Source organism: Pongo abelii, chromosome 23 (genome assembly GCF_028885655.2).
Source record: "Pongo abelii isolate AG06213 chromosome 23, NHGRI_mPonAbe1-v2.0_pri, whole genome shotgun sequence".
NCBI classification, from domain to species: Eukaryota; Metazoa; Chordata; class Mammalia; order Primates; family Hominidae; genus Pongo; species Pongo abelii.
This window is the reverse complement of record NC_085929.1, coordinates 42,732,174-42,750,618: the sequence shown is the minus strand read 5'-3', so window position 1 is coordinate 42,750,618 and position 18,445 is coordinate 42,732,174. Positions and strand designations below refer to the sequence as shown.

The 18,445-nt window shown below is 49.2% G+C and overlaps 1 protein-coding gene across 1 annotated transcript; it reads left to right on the top strand.

Moving 5' to 3' along the window:
• The first annotated feature begins 1,306 nt into the window (after positions 1-1,306).
• APOL4 (apolipoprotein L, 4) lies at positions 1,307-17,075 on the top strand. The gene is given in 4 exon segments (NM_001132733.1): positions 1,307-1,485; positions 6,857-6,903; positions 10,770-10,896; positions 14,296-17,075. A coding segment is annotated over 1 exon segment (504 nt). The 5' UTR covers positions 1,307-1,485; positions 6,857-6,903; positions 10,770-10,896; positions 14,296-14,365; the 3' UTR covers positions 14,870-17,075.
• The last annotated feature ends 1,370 nt before the right edge of the window (positions 17,076-18,445 follow it).

The window sequence follows — 18,445 nt, the reverse complement described above, 5'->3', positions numbered from 1 at the left end:
CCTTGACAGAGTAAACTTCTAAACTGACTGAGACGTGTCTCAGAATCTCTTTGGTTTACAAGTCTTGGCTCCTCCCTGAGTTGCTGGATGAAAGCAACTTCCTCTCCCCTTGCCTCAGTTTCCTCATCTGCAAACTCAGATCATAATCCTGGCCCATTGAGGGGATGATTATAAAATTCAATCAAATGGAGAAGTATTTGCAAATGGAATGTATTGCAAAATGTATTGTGCAGTCCCTGTGTAATCACCTTTTTCTTTCTGCTTCAAAAGCTGGTGTGTGTGTGTGTATGGGTTGGGGGAGGTGGTCACGATGCCCCCAGTAATGTTTGCTTAGGATGAAATAGGCCCCCATGGAAGGGTCAGGTTGGCTTCTGAGGTTCAGCCGTCTTTGAGGCCCTTCTGCCTGGGGCAAAGCACAAAAGTCCAACAGCAATCTGGTTGCATGACTTCTTAGCCATAGAAGTGTGGCTGAGCAGTGGTCTCTAGTCCCTCCACCCTGTGTGCCTCGGGAGTGGAACACGGGTCAGTGGCCTCTGCTGGGGAGGATGCTGGGGGTTCTCTGACAGGAGGCAATGCCTGATTTTATCATTGAATGTTGAGCATGATTTTTCCAGGTGGTGGAAGCAGGTGCTCCTGGCAGAAGACCTCACATAAGCAAATATCTAGAAGCCACAAGGCATGGCCTTTAACAAGAGCAGGCCTGGTGCGGTGGCTCATGCCAAGGTGGGAGGATCACTTGAGGCCTGGAGTTCAGGAGTAGCCCAGTCAATATAGTGAGACACCATCTCTAATATAATTTTTTTAAAAAATTAGCTGGGTGGTTGGCTGATGCCTGTAGAACCAGCTACTCAGGAGGCTGAGGTGGAAGGATGGCTTGAGCCCAGAGGTTTGAAACTGCAGTGCACTACGACTGTGGCGGTGCACTTCAGCGTTGGCTACAGAGTGAGACCCTGTCTCCAAAACAAAACCAAAATAACCCCAACGGCATTACAATAAATATACAATAAGCATCCACTTGGCATGTGTGGGAGACTGTGCAAATGCTGATGGTATGGGCAGGAGTAAGGCAGGCATCAGGGGAGTGTGGAAGCACTGGAGGACGGCGAGTAATCTGAAGGGTCCCACAGTATGTCAGTGGCAGGTCTTTCCTCCTGAAGACTAGAGCAGACCCCCAACCCTGAGGATGCGAGGCAGGTGGGTTGGATGAAAGAGACCTGGAGGTCTGGTCTCAGGCTGCTCCTCAAAGCGCAGCAGCAAGGAGGGTGGAGCTGGACTGCAGGTGGTGCTGGGGAGCAGCGTGTTTGCTGTGCTTGATCGCAAGCTGCTGGAAAGTTGTGACTTTCACTTTCCCTTTCGAATTCCTGGTTATATCTTGGGGGCTGGAGGACCTGTCTGGTTGTTATAGAGATGCGTAGCTGGAGGTGAGATCCACACAGCTCAGAACAGCTGGATCTTGCTCAGTCTCTGTCAGGGGAAGATTACTTGGTAAGTTGGGGACAGTTGACCTGCCCCCATCTCCTTATTCTCACAATAGCTCTATGAGGGAAGGATCACTCAGCTTTTGTAGATAAGCTCGGAGAGGTTAGGTAACTGGTTCAGATCAGACAGGAAAGCAGTGGCAGAGCCTGGATTTGCACCCAGGCTTAAGTCTGATTGCTCCCTCCCTCCTGCTGGGCCCTTAAACTGTAGAGAGAGGCGGGGAAACAGCTCAGATGGGTTCACAAAGCTCCCTGGGCTCAGTTCAGTTTTAGACCGCTGAGACATGGCCAGGTGACCCCAGGAGGAAGGTTTGTGTTGGGGGTGCCCATCTCTTTGGGAAATTTGAAGGAATCAAAGAAGGTGGAGGAGGGGAGGTGACCCGGAGCCCGGTCTGTCCTTATGGCCTGGCCCCAACCAGGCTGGCCCCAGGGTGCTGCTGCTGAGGCCTGATGGGGCAAGAGATTTCTTTTGAGATACAAGGATCCTAGAGGTCATCTCACCCACCCTGAGTCTGAGCACCTACTTGTGCCAGGCCCGGTGGGGAAACTGAGGCCCTGGGAAGGGAGTGACTTGCGCAGGGTCCAGTGTCAGGAGGCTGAGCAGATAGATCATAGGACTCCACGTCTCTGATCCTCACCTCTGTCCCTCTGTTCAGCCCTCTGGGGTGATGGAGAAGAAACAGGCTGTGCTGTGTCCCTAATGGGAAACTGTAGGGAGACCCCCTGAAACTATTGCTACGGAATAAAAGATTGAAATGCTCCTGATTATTGTAAATACAAAATTGCATGCAGGATTGTGTAAAGACAATGCCAGGTTGGACTGCCAGAACGAGCCAACAGCGCGTGATGTGCTTCCCCCTGCAGAGAGCCTATGAATGGACTTGCAGTCAGGGAGGTTTCACATCACCAAGATTCCTGTCCAGAAAAGCAGATGTTCATAGCTCTGGGAATGGAAGGCGACCCTTGTGGGGAGCCTATAAATGGACGCATGGGGGGCGCCTGTCCATATGGATAAGATAGGGCTATAAACGCCCTCATCTTGCCACGGCTCTTCTAAGCATCTTTAGGGTTAAGGCATACTCCCTTCTGAGAATTTCTGGTCTAACCGGTTGTCTAGCTTCACGTCCTGTTTCCATGGATTGTTTGTAACCAGCTTTTGTTGCAATTGTTACTGCTGATTAATATCTTGCTAATCATAGGTTATGGAAAGATTGTGTTTCTGTTTTAAGGCTCTGTTAGAAATTACTGACGCACACACTATATTGTAAATTCTTATCTCTGTATACTCTACTTCTACATACGAATGTACTGTACTTCTACATACAAATGTTATGTTAAAGAATTACTTCATCCCCATGTGACCATCTCACCTCATAATCAAATGACTCTAAATCCCTCACTAACCTGCCCCTGCCCTCACTAAACTGAATAATAAATGCTGGTATATCCAGTGCATTGTTGGCCAGAAGGCGGTGACCCCCCTGGACCCAGGTTTCACTATCTTGTGTGTGTCTATTATTTCTTAACCTGCCGATCCGCCTAGGAGCAAAGAGACAGCCCCGTTGCACTGGGGGCTGCTGGCCAGATCCCGCAATAGGAAACATGGCTGAGACAGGGGAGTGAGAAGGTCGCGTTGCAGAATGGTGCCTGTGGCATGATGCCAGCTTTGTAATCATGAGATTCAAAAGCCACACTGTGGAATTGTGAATATAACTACAGGAGCAAGAGCTTGGATCTCTGTGTTTGTAGAAACAGAATCAAACCTGGACACTTCTGGATTACTAAAATCACACATTTTTGCTTCAATATCAGAGTCACAAGGGCAGATGTTGGCCTCCCCTCTGCTCTCCAAGAGCTGTGTGACTCTGGGCAAGTCACCTCTCCTCCCAGCCTAAGATTTTCCCCTCTCAGAAACCTGATAGAGCTGCCAAAAGTACATGAAATCAGGGGGGTAATTTCTGTGAAATCTGAGTCTTGGTCTTATTTTTATTTTTCTTTTCTTTTTTTTTTTTTTTTTGAGATGGAGTCTTGCTCTGTCGCCCAGGCTGGAGTGCAGTGGCGCAATCTCTGCTCACTGCAAGCTCCACCTCCCGGGTTCACGCCATTCTCCTGCCTCAGCCTCCCGAGTAGCTGGTACTACAGGCGCCTACCACTACACCTGGCTAATTTTTGTATTTTTAGTAGAGATGGGGTTTCACCATGTTAGCCAGGATGGTTTCGATCTCCTGACCTCGTGATCCGCCCGCCTCGGCCTCCCAAAGTGCTGGAATTACAGACATGAGCCACCACGCCCGGCCTTATTTTTCTTCACCAAAAAGAGATGCCCATCAAGACAGAAAGCACTATAGCTGAAACCTGTAATCCCAGTGCTGTGGGAGGCAGAGGTGGGAGGATCACTTGAGGCCAGGAGTTCAAGACAGCCTGGGAAACACAGGAGATGCTGTCTCTATGAAATCACAAATTAACAAATTAGCCCAGCATGGTGGCGTGCACCTGCAGTCCCAGCTACTCAGAAGGTTGAAGGAGGAGGGTCACTCGAGCCCAGCAGATCTAGGCTGCAATGAGCTAGGATGGTGTCAAAGCCCTGCAGCCTGGGTGACAGAGCAAAACCCTTTATTAAAAATGAAATGAAAATGGTGATTTCTCAGGAGGATCACACTGTCTCAACCCCTCTTTTCCTGCCCAAGGAGGAGGCCCCGCAGCGACATGGAGGGAGCTGCTTTGCTGAGAGTCTTTGTCCTCTGCATCTGGTGAGCTTGGCTCGGAGCCCCGAGGCGGGAGGGAGGGCTCCATTTCTGGGCTGCACAATTGGGCCGGGCTTGGGCTGGGCCTGGGGCCATGTGGGCTTTTTATAGGAACCAAAATCACTTCCTGGAATTGACCAACTGGTAGACTCGCCTAGAGAGGATGCATTGTGTCCTAGTTGAGGCTAACAGTCAGTATCCAGCCTCAACATTCAGCAGAGGCCCCAGATCAGGTTCTGAGCCAGGCCAACAATGACCAAGGAGGATGGGATCCTAGGTGCAGCTCCTCACAAGCGTCGGGCGAGTCCGAGGCCCCAGATCTCTGCCCTCCTGCTCCTCTGCTCTCTCCTGGTCCTCCCAGTTCTCCCGGCTCATGGTGTTGAGATGGCTGCCCTGGCCTAGGGGGTCACACAGTGAACAAAGCAGGAACAAGGGGAAGGGATGCCCCTCTCCTGTCACCCCCGTCCCTTACAGCAAGAAGCACCCAGACACCTCTCTGCATACTCCCCTGGTGAATGCTGCTCAGGACTGGGTCCCCCTTTTACCCTTGCTGCATGGGGGCCCCAGAAGACAGACATCTGTGTGTCTGAACCCTGAGACAAAGGCAGGAAGGGGAAAGAGGGAGGCGAGTGGCTTTTGAGGAGGGAGCTTTTGTATGACAGCTGGAGGATGGAACCCCATCAGGGGGCCCGGGAACCACTGAGCTGTTAAAATAAAGTCTGCAAACAAAGACCAGCTGCTGGAAGTGGGTGTGCCAGGGAGTGTGCAGAGACACACGGTGAGAAAAGAAAAATGGTAATGCTTGGAGCTGTCCCTAACTGGGATGGGGCTGAAGTGGTATTGTTATTATTTATAGTATCATTATTAGTCATTTTCATCTTATTTGTACCCTCCCTCTATCTCTTCTCTCCACCTTTTCCTAACATTCTATCACCAGTTTTATGTCTTCCATTAGCAACTTTGTAGCTGTAAACAATTTACTTACAACTTTCTTATCCCCTCAGTTGTAGCCAGTATTTAAGTTCCCTTTTTAAAAAGTGACAATATTAATCCTCCTTCTCCTTTGTTCAGTGCTTCACATCCCAACTGCTACCTTCATGCTTTAAAGTTGGTACTAATTGGTATTGGTAACAAGTATATTTAGTTCTGAAATTTACATGTTGTGTATATATTTTTTTGTCCTGAAAAAGAGACTACTGAGAGCCAGTAAGACTGAAAGAATGGGCAGCTTCATATACTGCTAGTTTGAGTGTGAATTGGTACAATTTGCATGCAGTGTGGCTCCAGGTATAAAACATTTTGAGATGTTGATAGCCTCTGACCTCGTCATTCTACTCCTACAAATATCTTAAGGAAATAATCTCAGATGTGGGCAGTTTTACATGAAGGAGGATGTTCTTTGTAGCATAATTTACACAAAGAATTAGAAACACCCTAAGGTCCATCAGTTAGGGGAGGACAGCAGAGGGGACAGGGCAGTGCCAGGAGGGCTCAGCAGCCACAGCAGGGGCTGGGCCAGCATCTGGCAGGATCCAGGTCTTTGTGGGACAAAAGATCTTAGAGAAGCAACGGGGACACAGGCTGTCCACTGCAGCACCAGTGAGTTCACCAAGACGAAGAGTTGAGCACAGAGTGTGAGACATGGATTTGCAATGAGGAGTCATTTACCATGAGCGTGTATATGTGACTCAATATTGTATATTTAAGGGAGTAGAGCACAGTCATTGAAGACAAGGGATTGAAGCAGAAGTCCTGGCTCTAGCAATAGAAAACACTGGCAAGTTCCCTAACTTTTGTGGATTCCTCTGTGTTCGAATGGGAAAGTGGTACCCATCTCCCGGGTTGTGTGTGATCATCGAATGAGACATATGTCAGAAGCCCTGCACATCACAGGCCCAGCGTGGCCACTCACGCCTGTAATCCCAGCACTTTGGGAGGCCGAGACGGGCGGATCATGAGGTCAGGAGATCGAGACCATCCTGGCTAACACGGTGAAACCCCGTCTCTACTGAAAATACAAAAAATTAGCCAGTTGTGGCGGCGGGCACCTGTAGTCCCAGCTGCTCGAGAGGCTGAGGCAAGAGAATGTCGTGAACCTGGGAGGCGGAGCTTGCAGTGAGCCGAGATTGCGCCACTGCACTCCACCTGGATGGCAGAGTGAGACTCCGTCTCAAAAAATATAAATAAAAAAAATAAAAATAAAAATAAAAAAAGAAGCCCTGCACATCACAGACACTCAATACAGACTGGCTATCATCAATTAGTTGTCACACATGTTTCCAGGCCCCAGTCATTGTCAGAACGTTCCTTCCCATCTCTATTTCTGTGTATAGACTCCGTAGTTTCTGTAATTATCAGATGGCTGCCCCTCCTCTGATTATCTTCTCCTCATTCTCCAACAAGACAAGCAGACTTTTCCTTGGTGTGAGAGTGAGAGAAGAGGGAGCTGGAATGAGTTGAGTGTCTGTAAATAGCAGATGATGGGGACTTGGTGATAGAGAAAGAATCTGGGCTAGGTTGGTCTTGGTATTTGCTGCCACCTCAGAGGGATCTGCAGAGGCCCAGCTGCTCAAGCCTCCCTTTGCCCATAGGTGGCTCACATTCAAGCCCACAATTCGTTTTCTCTTCCTCAAGGATGCAGCAAAACCATCCAGGCTGGACAGTGGCTGGGCAGTTTCAAGGTAAGCCTCTCAGAGACCTGGCTGCTGGTAGGCTCGCCTCCTCTTCCCTGGCTGGTTCCTACCCACAGCTAGAATGGAGGGTGGTGTCTTCAAGGCTGAGTGAGCCCCATTGGAACCCAGATGGAAGTGGCTGATGAGGCTGCCCCGAGCCCCAAGAGAGGCTACGTGGAGTCCCCGGACCCAGGGGTCTGGGAGCGCATCTGCATCCTGACCTCTCCTCAAGGGGGCATGGCCCAGGTTCCCACTTCCTCCCTACCCTGGCACCCAGCAGATGACTCAAGTGGGGCAGGACAGCCTTGGGGAAATGGAAACAGCAGGGTTGGCTTTTGATGGGGAGAGCAGAGGCCAGGAGTAGCGGAGGGGTGGGAAAGGAGGTTGACCAGCAGCCCCGACCTGTCACCTCCCTCTCTGCTCCTGGCTGACCCTGGGGTGTTTCCAGCAGAGGCCGGTCCCCTCCCTCCAGCTCTTGCCCTGCACCAGCCCCTCTGCTCTGAGAGTGGTCCTGTGGGTAGAGTGACCCAGCTTCCCACTGAACTGGACCCCATTCTGGTCTTGGCCATGTCCCCTCTGTGTGACCTGGAGCTCCTTACTCCTCCTCTCCTGTACCAGCGGGATAATATTTGCCCATGTTGTCATGAGGATCAAACATTACATGGGTACCTGGGCCAGCCAGTGCCTGCCACACAGTACGGCCTCCCTGAGGGCTGGTTCCCATCCCCTCTACCTGACCCCTGTTGATTCTAAGTGGAAGCCACCCCCTTCCCGAGCTGTGTTAGGGCACCCGCCATGCACTGCCTGTCACAAGTACCTCTTTACCTGGGCTGAGTCCAATCATCGAAAGTATCCCTTGTCAAAGAAACATCTGAGGCACAACAACATTTATCTGAATAAGAAGGAGTTCATAGAGAAAACCAAACTGGAGGAGGTTTTGTGTTATGATGAAAAACTGTGGAAGACAAGTGTTTATCGGGTGAATATGCAAGTGCAATAAGGACATTATTTGATTAGTTCCAGTGATGAAACTGCCTGTTTTGCTTTACCTTGTTGGAAAATTCCTGGTCATGTTGATGCCGGTGGGTTTAGGGAGGTCTCTGAATGCAGATGAGAACGGACCTTAGCCTTGCCCAGGTTTTTGACACCGAAGAGAGAAAAAAATTGAGTCAAAGCAAAAGCAAATCAGCTTTCACTGCAAAACAGAAGCGCAGGCTCAGGGGTGGGAGTGCAGGTGGACTCAGAAGAGCCAGTCGGGCCCAGTGGGGTTTGGGGTTTCTGTCTTTGTGGGTTTACTAAGTTAAGGGGCAGAGTAAGCATAAGGATTTATGGGAAGAGGCGGGGATTTCTTGGAACTGGGGGGCCACTCAGTTTTGTAGCAAGCATGGAACTGCTGTGGCGCGGGTGGGTGTGGGACAAGGAGGGTATGATTGAGTCTGGGGTGAAAGGTGGGTCAGACCCAGTGCTGAGTTAGATCTTACTGGTCTTAGCCAGACTGGCCACTTCCTGTTTGTCAGGGTCCTGTGGGCCCGTCCCTCCCCCTGTCCCTATAGCTGGTTTCAGCAGCTCCTTCTGTGTCCATTATGTGAACCTGCTGCCTGGAGTTCTCGTTCTTTCTGTGACTTCCCAGCATCCACATCTCAGCATGGCCCTCTGTCAGCTGGCTGCTCACGACTGGCCAAGGTTAAGTTGTGTTTGTGTCTAACAGAAGCGCCCATCTGATATGACCCCAGTTCAGTTTCATAGCTTGCAGTTTCACAGGGGTTACAGCTGTTCTGAAGGCCTGGTTGGTTTTGTTTGCTTAGGAATGTTTCGGGCCTGATTTTTATTTTAATTTTGCTTTTATATTCACCATCCCCACCCCATCAATAAAACACAAATTTAATGCTGGAGGTTCCCTCCATCCAACCCTGAGTTTCCTTCCTCCTTTTGGTGAAGAAGGAAAAAGAAAAAACAAGACAAGCCCTCGCCCAGCCAAGTCAGGACTGCGTTCATTTCCCTAAGCCCCATTTCCTCAGGACGGCTTCCTCCCCTTACAGAGTTGCCATGGCAACCAAGTCAGCTCTGCTCAGGAGCCGCCCTGGACAGCAAACTGGGCTGTGCTGAGTCCTGTCCAAGACAAGGGGAGGGCAGGGAAGGTTAGAAGCTGAGAGCTCTCAGCCAACCCCGGAATCCTTAGGAAGGGCTGGGCTGGGGGCCCAAGGAAGAAACTCTCCCTCCGAAACAAGATGATCTGTGGTTTAATAATGGGGCCAGCTGGGTTCAGAGGTGCCAGTGGGGAGCCGTGTACCCTGAGACCAGCCTGCAGGGGACAGAGGCAACACGGAGGGGCCACAGGGGTCAGTGCTGAGGGTCCCACTCCCCTGCTCACCTAAAGAACTCCCTCCACTGCCTGTCTGAGAGCTCCCATGACCAGCAGGAGGAATCCTCTGTGCAAATAAAATGTTTAAAACCCCACAGGTATACTACAGGGGAGAATGCAGAAACCACAGGCATTTTTTAAATATATGGAGTCTTCAAAGTAATGGCAAGGGAATGCTGGCCTTGAGTCAAACCCTGAGCTTCCTGTTTGCTGGGTTGAGTGGTGTCTCTCACTGTCTGGGTCTCAATTTCTCCTTCTGTGAAATGAGAATGAGGCCTTGCATGTATGAGCACAGCAGGAAACAATTTTACATCATGTCCCAGTGCATACATAAATACAAACTGGTTCCCAGCCCATTCTCTGGAGTTCCATAATTCCCAAATCCCTGCAAACCACACATTTTTGGGGCAACTCATCTGGGCAGTAATCCTGCTGTGTACTAAGATGCTTTGTAGTGATAATATGTATGCCATTTAAGGTGAATATTCATTGGTTTCCTGGTTGAAACATTTGTACCTTTGATTACAAGGTGGGGCCCAGTCCCTGCTGGGAGTGGTCAGTGATAAACCATATGCACCCTCTGTCCCTTCTAAAAGATTGAAAATGCTGCCATCCTAAACACATCTAGATCCCAGGAATTTACATAAGGGTGTATAGATATATTTCAAGTATCTTACAAAAGAATACTCACTCTTGCTGTGTTGAATACACTCTGATATTTTCAATGCTCTTTTCTTTTTAAAATGCTGCTCTTGACACAATGAACTATTGTCATAACCCACTGATGGGTCAAAACTCAGATTTTAGAGACACTGGTGTAAAGTGTTTGACAATAGGCGCATGGCAGAAGGAAGTGATCACTGGAATATTTCCCGTACATGGGGAGAAAACATGGTGGAAAGCTCACTTTCTGGTGATTCTCAGCTGAAATAGATCGGTTGCTCCACAAAGCACTGTGGCACTTCCCTGGTGAATCACTCTTCTTGGGATGCCTTAGTAAAATGCCACAAGCTGGGTGGCTTCAACAACTGATGTATTTTCTCACAGTTCTGGAGGCAAGAAATCCAAGGTGAAGGTGCCAGCAGGGTTGTTCCTGGCTTGCAGAGGCTGCCTCAGGGCTGTGTCCTCACATGGCCTTCCCAGTGTGGGGTATGTGTGTGTGTGTGTGTGTGTATGTGTGAGAGAGAGAGAGAGAGAGAGAGAGAGATCATCTGTCTCTTTTTTTTCTTTTAATTGGACACCAGTCCTATAGGAGTAGGTCCTTACTTTTATGACTCTCTTTAAATTAATGACTTCCTTAAAGGCTCAGTCTCCAAATATGGTCACCGGGGTTTAGAGCCTCAGTATTTGAATTTGGGGGGCACACAATTCAGTCTATAGCACTGGTGCCTCCATCAGAAATACCCCATGTGACAGCTGGTTCAGGAGGATTAACATCGAACCACCTTATACTCAATGCCATTTATGTGGTAGCAAACTTTCTTCCAATCTTATCCTTTTTGTTTCCAACTAGAAAAGAAACGCTTCACTGAAGAAGTCATCAAATACTTCCAGAAGAAAGTTAGCCCAGTGCATCTGAAAATCCTGCTGACTAGCAATGAAGCCTGGAAGACATTCGTGCGTGTGGCTGAATTGCCCAGGTAACCTCCATGGGGTTGCCTCCATGGAGCACCCCGGTGATGCCACCCAGATCTCCCCTGGGCTAGTTTTCTCTGGCAGGCACACCTCCTCCAGGCAGCCCCCTCTGCTGGGCTTGAGGATGTCCATCTCAGCAGTCCAGGAGGAATATTTCCTCCAAGTGCTTTGCTGGCAGTGAGTGGCCTCAGGCTGAGGGGAGAGGAAGCCCACAAGGGCAGGGTCAGTTCTGCCATCTACTGGTGATAGGAGCTTTGCAAGCTACTTGACTACTTTCTGCTTTCCTTTCTTCATCCATTGAGCTTTATTGTGAGAAAAATAAGCTAATGCATGTAAAGTATCTAGCATAATGACTGACACATAGTAGGTGCTCAGTTAATGTTACCTTTTACAAAACTTGCTGGGAAGAGACCAGGGCCAAAAGTCCTTTTCTTAGAGATGGAAGCCAAGCAGGACTTTCTTTGGGAAAAGTCAGAAAAATCTTGACCTGATCAATGTGTGTTCCTGGAGATGCTGTCTGGGGCCCTTTTCTTCCACCTCTGAGGAACTGCACAAACACAGCAGAATCCTTCTGCTGACCCAGGACACAGAGAGGCCGGAATGGAGTTGGACAGAGCTGGGGTGGATCCTGGCTCTGTCCCTGCACAGCTCTGGGGCTGTTGTTTTATGTCTTGGAGACTGGGACCTGCCATCTGTTCAATGCTATTAGTAATTCAATCAGATGGGAGTGTGGTGAAGGCCTTAGAATGAACTCCAGGTCAAAGGTGGGGAACCAAATAGCATGATGCCACCCAAAGACCCAGAGAGACATTGCCAGGGGCAGAGCCAGGGGTCAGGATGGGGCAGGGGTGGGCCTAGATTGGAGGAGCAGCAGGAAGGGTGGGGCATCAAGGCCGGGAGGAGGGTGAGAGGAGGGAGACACTGAGAGCATGAAATGTAATGTGGTCATGGACTTGCAGAGGACCCGTGAGTGGGAGAGGGATTTTTCTTCCCTCCCTGATTTGATCCCATCACTGATGGGAATAGTGGGCCATGGGTGACTGTTTCCCTGACACCATGCCTGGGAAATGGGGAGTTCTGGGCTGCCATTTGAAACCTTCCTCTGTTCTACATAGAGTAGAGGCAGTGTTTCCTCAGGCCAACTTCCAGAGTGGGGACGAGTGGCTTCAATTGGTGTAATTTGAAGGGTTCTTGGGAGACTCACAAGTCCCCAACCAAAGAGAAAAACACTATCTCTACCATCTTGTCCAAATGTAGGTCTTTTCAGCATTAGTGATTTATAGAGATGATTTTCAAAGTCCTCATGAGTCCTCAAGAGCTTCCATGAAATTGTATAGGGCCTTGACCTGTATACACATGAAGCTGTCACCTGCTAAGGCATTAGTTTGGCTGGTGACATGTGAGAGTGAGACCCTGAAGTTTGGAGGTGCCAGGTCAGGAGGCAGTAAGGTGGCTTGAGAGTTCATGTGCAGCCAGGACTAATAGCCAGGTCTTCCACTTTTCAGTCATAGTTGGCAGTGGCTGCACCCAGTGGCCTTTAGTCAGAAAGTCAAAGGGCATGAGGCATTGGAAGAGAGAACATGCCAGGCAAATTGATGTCTTCTAGTCTGAGGTTGTGTTTGAATTCTTAAGGACTCAGATTTAGATGAACTGCAACGTTTGAGTGCACCCTTACTTCTGACACCAGTTGCAAACTTGAGGGGCTTTCTTAAGCCCCCCTCAGGTTGGATAATTCACTACAAGGACTCATGTAACTCACTGATAACTGTTATTGCACGATTGTGGTTTATCACAGGGAAAGAACACAGATTAAGGAAGAGACACACAGGGCAGAGTCTAGGAGGGTTTCAGCTGTGAATTTTCATTGTCCTCAGGACGCTGCGTTCTCCTGTGTCAAAGTGGGACAAAACACATGGGGTGTTGCCAACCAGGGAAGCTCACCCAGTTAAGGAAAAATTCCTGTGAATCACATTAAATCAGGAAGGAAGCCTTTATTCAGGATTATTGTTACAGGGGAGGGAGACTGAGCCCAGCTCTGAATACAGTAAAGAGAGAGGGGGAGTCACAGCCAACACCAGGGTAAGGGGTGGCAGATGGAACAGGACTGATAGGAGGCACCAGAGTGGGGGGTTTCTGCTAAACTGGCCTAACAGGATGCTCCATAAAGGCAGGTCAGACAGTCACTCATCAAATGAATGGGTGAAGACTGTGATCAGAGAGCAAGTGTGCTCAGACAGCAAGCCAGGGGGATCCTCTCTAAATTGACTTTGGGGGATTCTTGCTGAGCTGGGGCGGTGCAGGCCCAGCAAGCATGGGATGGGCATGGAAGGCCAAGGTCAACGTCTAGAGGAGAAGAGGCTCAGAACCGTTCAACTGGAGTTTGGCCAAGGAGTAAGTCTTTCTCAACTCATGACAATGCAGAGCTCTTCCTGGGGCTGGATCACAAGCTGCCATCATGGCTGACTTGGAGTCTCCAGCCCTTCCCCAAGGTCTAGCCCCTTTAGTCCTCAGTTCCTCTGGAGGGCAGATGAGACACCTAATAGCCCTAAACCCCCATCACCCATCACATTGCTATACTGGCCTGTAGCCAAACCACCAGGGAAACAAAGACGTTCCTACCAGGCAGGACATTCCAGGGCCCCAGAGATCCCTTTCCAGGGGCCAAGGACAAAGGGATGTGCTCTCTTCTAATAAAGTTAATTCATCACTATTCTATGATCCTCTGAATGAAGGTCTTTTTGCTCTGAATCCACTTCTCTTTGTTTTTCTACAAAGTTTCCCCTCTCCACACACTCTGGTAGTGATGGCATTGACCTCCTTTGCATGAGGAGCCATCTTTATCAAACACATAGCCACTAAAGAGCATCTGAAGATGACTTTAACTTATTTTTTCCCAAACTGAATAAGTACTGTGGCATATGTATGTTGTACAAAACATATTTAACCTTGAATAGAATTATTATTATTATTATTTTTTGAGATGGAGTCTCGCTCTGTTGCCTAGGCTGGAGTGCAGTGGCACGATCTCGGCTCACTGCAAGCTCCACCTCCCAGATTCACGCCATTCTCCTGCCTCAGCCTCCCAAGTAGCTGGGACTACAGGCACTCACCACCACACCTGGCTAATTTTTTGTATTATTAGTAGAGACGGGGTTTCACCGTGTTAGCTAGGATGGTCTCGATCTCCTGACCTTGTGATCCGCCCATCTCGGCCTCCCAAACTGCTGGGATTACAGGCGTGAGCCACCGCGCCCGGCCTTGAAAATAATTATTTACCTTTTAGAACTTTATTTCCATTTGACTTATAGTAACAGCTCTGTGATTTATGCAGAATAGATCTTGTTGAGCTCATTTTACAGATAAGTAAGCTGCCTTTCTTAATCATCTGTCCTTTATTGGTACAGAGATGAGGCAGATGCTCTCTATGAAGCTCTGAAGAATCTTACACCATATGCGGCTATCGAGGACAAAGACATGCAGCAAAAAGACCAGCAGTTTAGGGAGTGGTTTTTGAAACAGTTTCCTCAAATCAGATGGAAGATTCAGGAGTCCATAGAAAGGCTTCGTGTCATTGCAAATGAGATTGAAGAGGTCCACAGAGGCTGCGTCATCGCCAAAGTGGTGTCTGGCTCCACTGGCATCCTGTCTGTCATTGGCGTTGTGTTGGCACCATTTACAGCAGGGCTGAGCCTGAGCATTACAGCAGCTGGGGTAGGGCTGGGAATAGCATCTGCTACAGCTGGGATCGCCTCCGGCATTGTGGAGAACACATACACAAGGTCAGCAGAACTCAAAGCCAGCAGGCTGACTGCAACCAGCACTGACCAATTGGAGGCATTAAGGGACATTATGCGTGACATCACACCCAGTGTGCTTTCTTTTGCACTTGATTTTGACGAAGCCACAAAAATGATTGCAAATGATGTCCGTACACTCAGGACTAAAGCCACTGTTGGACGCCCTTTGATTGCTTCGTGATACGTACCTATAAATATTGTTGAGACACTGAGAACACCTGGAGCCCCCACCCGGATAGTGAGAAAAGTAGCCCAGAACCTGGGCAAGGCCACTTCAGGTATCCTCGTTGTGCTGGATGTAGTCAACCTTGTGCAAGACTCACTGGACTTGCACAAGGGGGCAAAATCCAAGTCTGCTGAGTCGCTGAGGCAGTGGGCTCAGGAGCTGGAGGAGAATCTAAATGAGCTCACCCATATCCATCAGAGTCTAAAAGCACGCTAGGCCCAATTGTTGCGGGAAGTCAGGGACCCCAAACAGAGGGACCGGCTGAAGCCATGGCAGAAGAACGTGGATTGTAAAGATTTCATGGACATTTATTAGTTCCCCAAATTAATACTTTTATAATTTCCTATGCCTGTCTTTACTGCAATCTCTAAACACAAATTGTGAAGATTTCGTGGACACTTATCACTTCCCCAATCAATACCCTTGTGATTTCCTCTGCCTGTCTTTACTTTCATCTCTTAATCCTGTCAGCTGAGGAGGATGTATGTTGCCTCAGGACACTGTGATAATTGCGTTAACTGCACAAATTGTAGAGCATGTGTGTTTGAACAATATGAAATCTGGGCACCTTGAAAAAAGAACAGGATAACAGCAATTGTTCAAGGAATAAGAGAGATAACCTTAAACTCTGACCGCCGGTGAGCCGGGCGGAACGGAACCATATTTCTCTTCTTTCAAAAGCAAATGGGAGAAATATCGCTGAATTCTTTTTCTCAGCGAGGAACATCCTTGAGAAAGAGAATGCACCCCTGAGGGTGGGTCTATAAATGGCCCCCTTGGGTGTGGCTGTCTTCTATGGTCGAGACTGTAGGGATGAAATAAACCCTAGTCTCCCATAGCGCTTCCAGGCTTATTAGGAAGAGGAAATTCCCGCCTAATAAATTTTGGTCCGACCGGTTACTCTCAAAACCCTGTCTCCTGATAAGATGTTATCAATGACAATGGTGCCCGAAACTTCATTAGCAATTTTAATTTCGCCCCGGTCCTGTGGTCCTGTGATCTCGCCCTGCCTCCATTTGCCTTGTGATATTCTATTACCTTGTGAAGTACGTGATCTTTGTGACCCACACCCTATTCGTACACTCCCTCCCCTTTTGAAAGTCCCTAATAAAAACTTGCTGGTTTTGCGGCTTGTGAGGCATCACGGAACCTACCGACATGTGATGTCTCCCCTGGACGCCCAGCTTTAAAATTTCTCTCTTTTGTACTCTGTCCCTTTATTTCTCAAACCAGCTGACACTTAGGGAAAATAGAAAAGAACCTACGTGACCATCGGGGCAGGTTCCCCGATAACCAATGACCCCAGAGCAGTGCAGCCACCAGGGAAGGTGAGCCAGACACAGGCCGGGACAAAACGCAGACATTTTTTAGGGGAATAAAGAGGGCGAGGTAAAGTTTATGGAACTCAGTGTTAGGAACTTCGGCATCTGTAGCTGAGCACAGCAGGGGAGGGGTTACTCAAGATGGCAAGTGTGCCAAGGAGAAGGCAGAAATGCTGGAGCCTGGAATAAGGGAGGAAAGGGGACTGGAGAGTGTGGGGAATGGAAAGAAGCAGTTTACTCTAGACTAAAGAATATATTGGGGGAGGAAGAGAGGGAGGCACGCAGGAATCAGCAATGAGAAGTCCAGGAAAAGAAAGAGCTGAAAATGGAGAAAGCCACAGTTAGAACTGTTGGATACAGGAGAAGAAACAGCGGTTCCACTACAGACCCGCCCCCTGGTTTGATGTCCTTCCAAGAATGGAATCTTTCCCTGGTGATGGTCTCTCGCCCTGTCTTACCAGCATCCACTCTCCCTTGTCCTCCTGGGGGTGTATCTGAGTCAGCCAGTGGCTTCTTGATGATGGTGGTGGTGGTTGTAGTGTGACAGGTCCCCTTTAGGTTATTTAAGGGTGTATGTCCCCTGCTTGAACCCTGAAGGCCAGGTAATGAGCCATTTCCATGGTGCCCAGCTGAGGACCAGGTGTCTCTGAGAACCCAAACATCCTGGAGAGTATCTGAGAACCAACCAAGTAAAAGTCTCATTGCTCATATATAGTAGACAAAGAGCCAGAAAATTAACTGAAAAGCAGTTTAGAGATTGGGGGAGGCCGGATCTCTCGAGCTGTCTTGCTGAGTGCCCTGTGTGTAAGTCCTAATAAACTTCGCTACTCGCCAAGCTGGACTTGTTTGAGTCATTCCTTGGTCTCATGGCTCCTTTCCCGCTTTGAGGGCAAGTTCCTGTCTCAAGTTTTTGTCCTAACAGTGGTAAAGGTGATTGTGGTGATGTCAGCAGACAGCAAGAGGACTTGACATGGGGTCAGCCCTGCTTGGGGCCAGCGTACACTGAGGGACCGATGACATTTCAATGAAACTCCAAATGCTATATTGGAAAAGTTGTTGATGTGTGAAGAAAAATAAAAGCAAAACCAGATGCCAGGAACCAGTCAAGGAATGTTGTGGTGCATTGAGGAGATGAACCAGCCTGCAGTCAAGAGACCCCACTTCTCTGAGCCTCAGTTTCCTCATCAGCTGGGAAAGGGGGGCTGGACAAGATGATATCTCACAACCACCTGGCCCTTTCCTCTTGCGTTCTGGAGACTTGTGTTCAAGCAACACTGACTGATGACTGAGCCTTTGTGGTGCTGATATATGGGTTCCCCTAGGCTCTGGGTGCCTGACTTCTCTTCCTCATGATTCTTCTTCCAGGCTGTCAGGGAGCTAGGCCTCCATGGCCCCTTCTGCTTACTCTCGTGACTGCTCATTTCTCTGCGAACCCAGGGCCCAGTGGCCCCTGAAGCACTCAGGGAAAACTTGTAGACTTCTGGCTTGGCGTGGTCCTGATCTAGCAGCCAGGGCCCAGGATTGACATGGGTCACACGAGGCTAAGATCAGAAGGGCCTGTGTGTAGGTTGAGAGAAAATCCATGAGACATAGAGGGACAGAGAGATACAGCCAGACAACAAATACCCTCATCCAGTCAGCCTTCTCATTTCGCCCAGACTCCTGCAAAAGCTTCCAGAATGGTCTTTGCTGTTACACAGCCCTTGCCGCTACGCCAGCCCATCCTCCACACTGAGCCAAGTTGACCCGTAAGAATACAGATTTCATCAAACACCGGCTTCCAAGTCTTCAATGGCTTCCTATTACTCTTAGCACAAAAGCCCAGAGCCTTCATGCTGTCTAATGTAGGCTGCTGTGGCCTGAGTTCCCCTGAAGGGAGAGCCCTAGGCAAGGCTCCCAGGCAGAGGATTTGTTTGGGAAGTGATTCTAGGAGCAGGACTGGGGTACTGGGAGGAGTGACACGGAGAAGGATGGAAGACTGATGCCAGGAGAAATTCTTGATAGGGTCACCCATGTGGGCGACTGGAGACCTCCTGAGGAGTCTTCAAGGAGCGTCTTCAGAGTGTTCCTCTACAGGGAGGAGAGAGGGAGGCCTGTAACCACTGCTCCTGTCCCCCATGGCCTTGCCCCAGTGGACATTAATTATCTGTATTTCCATGTATAGAATATAGAACTGCTGGGCACCTCGGCTGGAGCCCAGAGCAGAGTC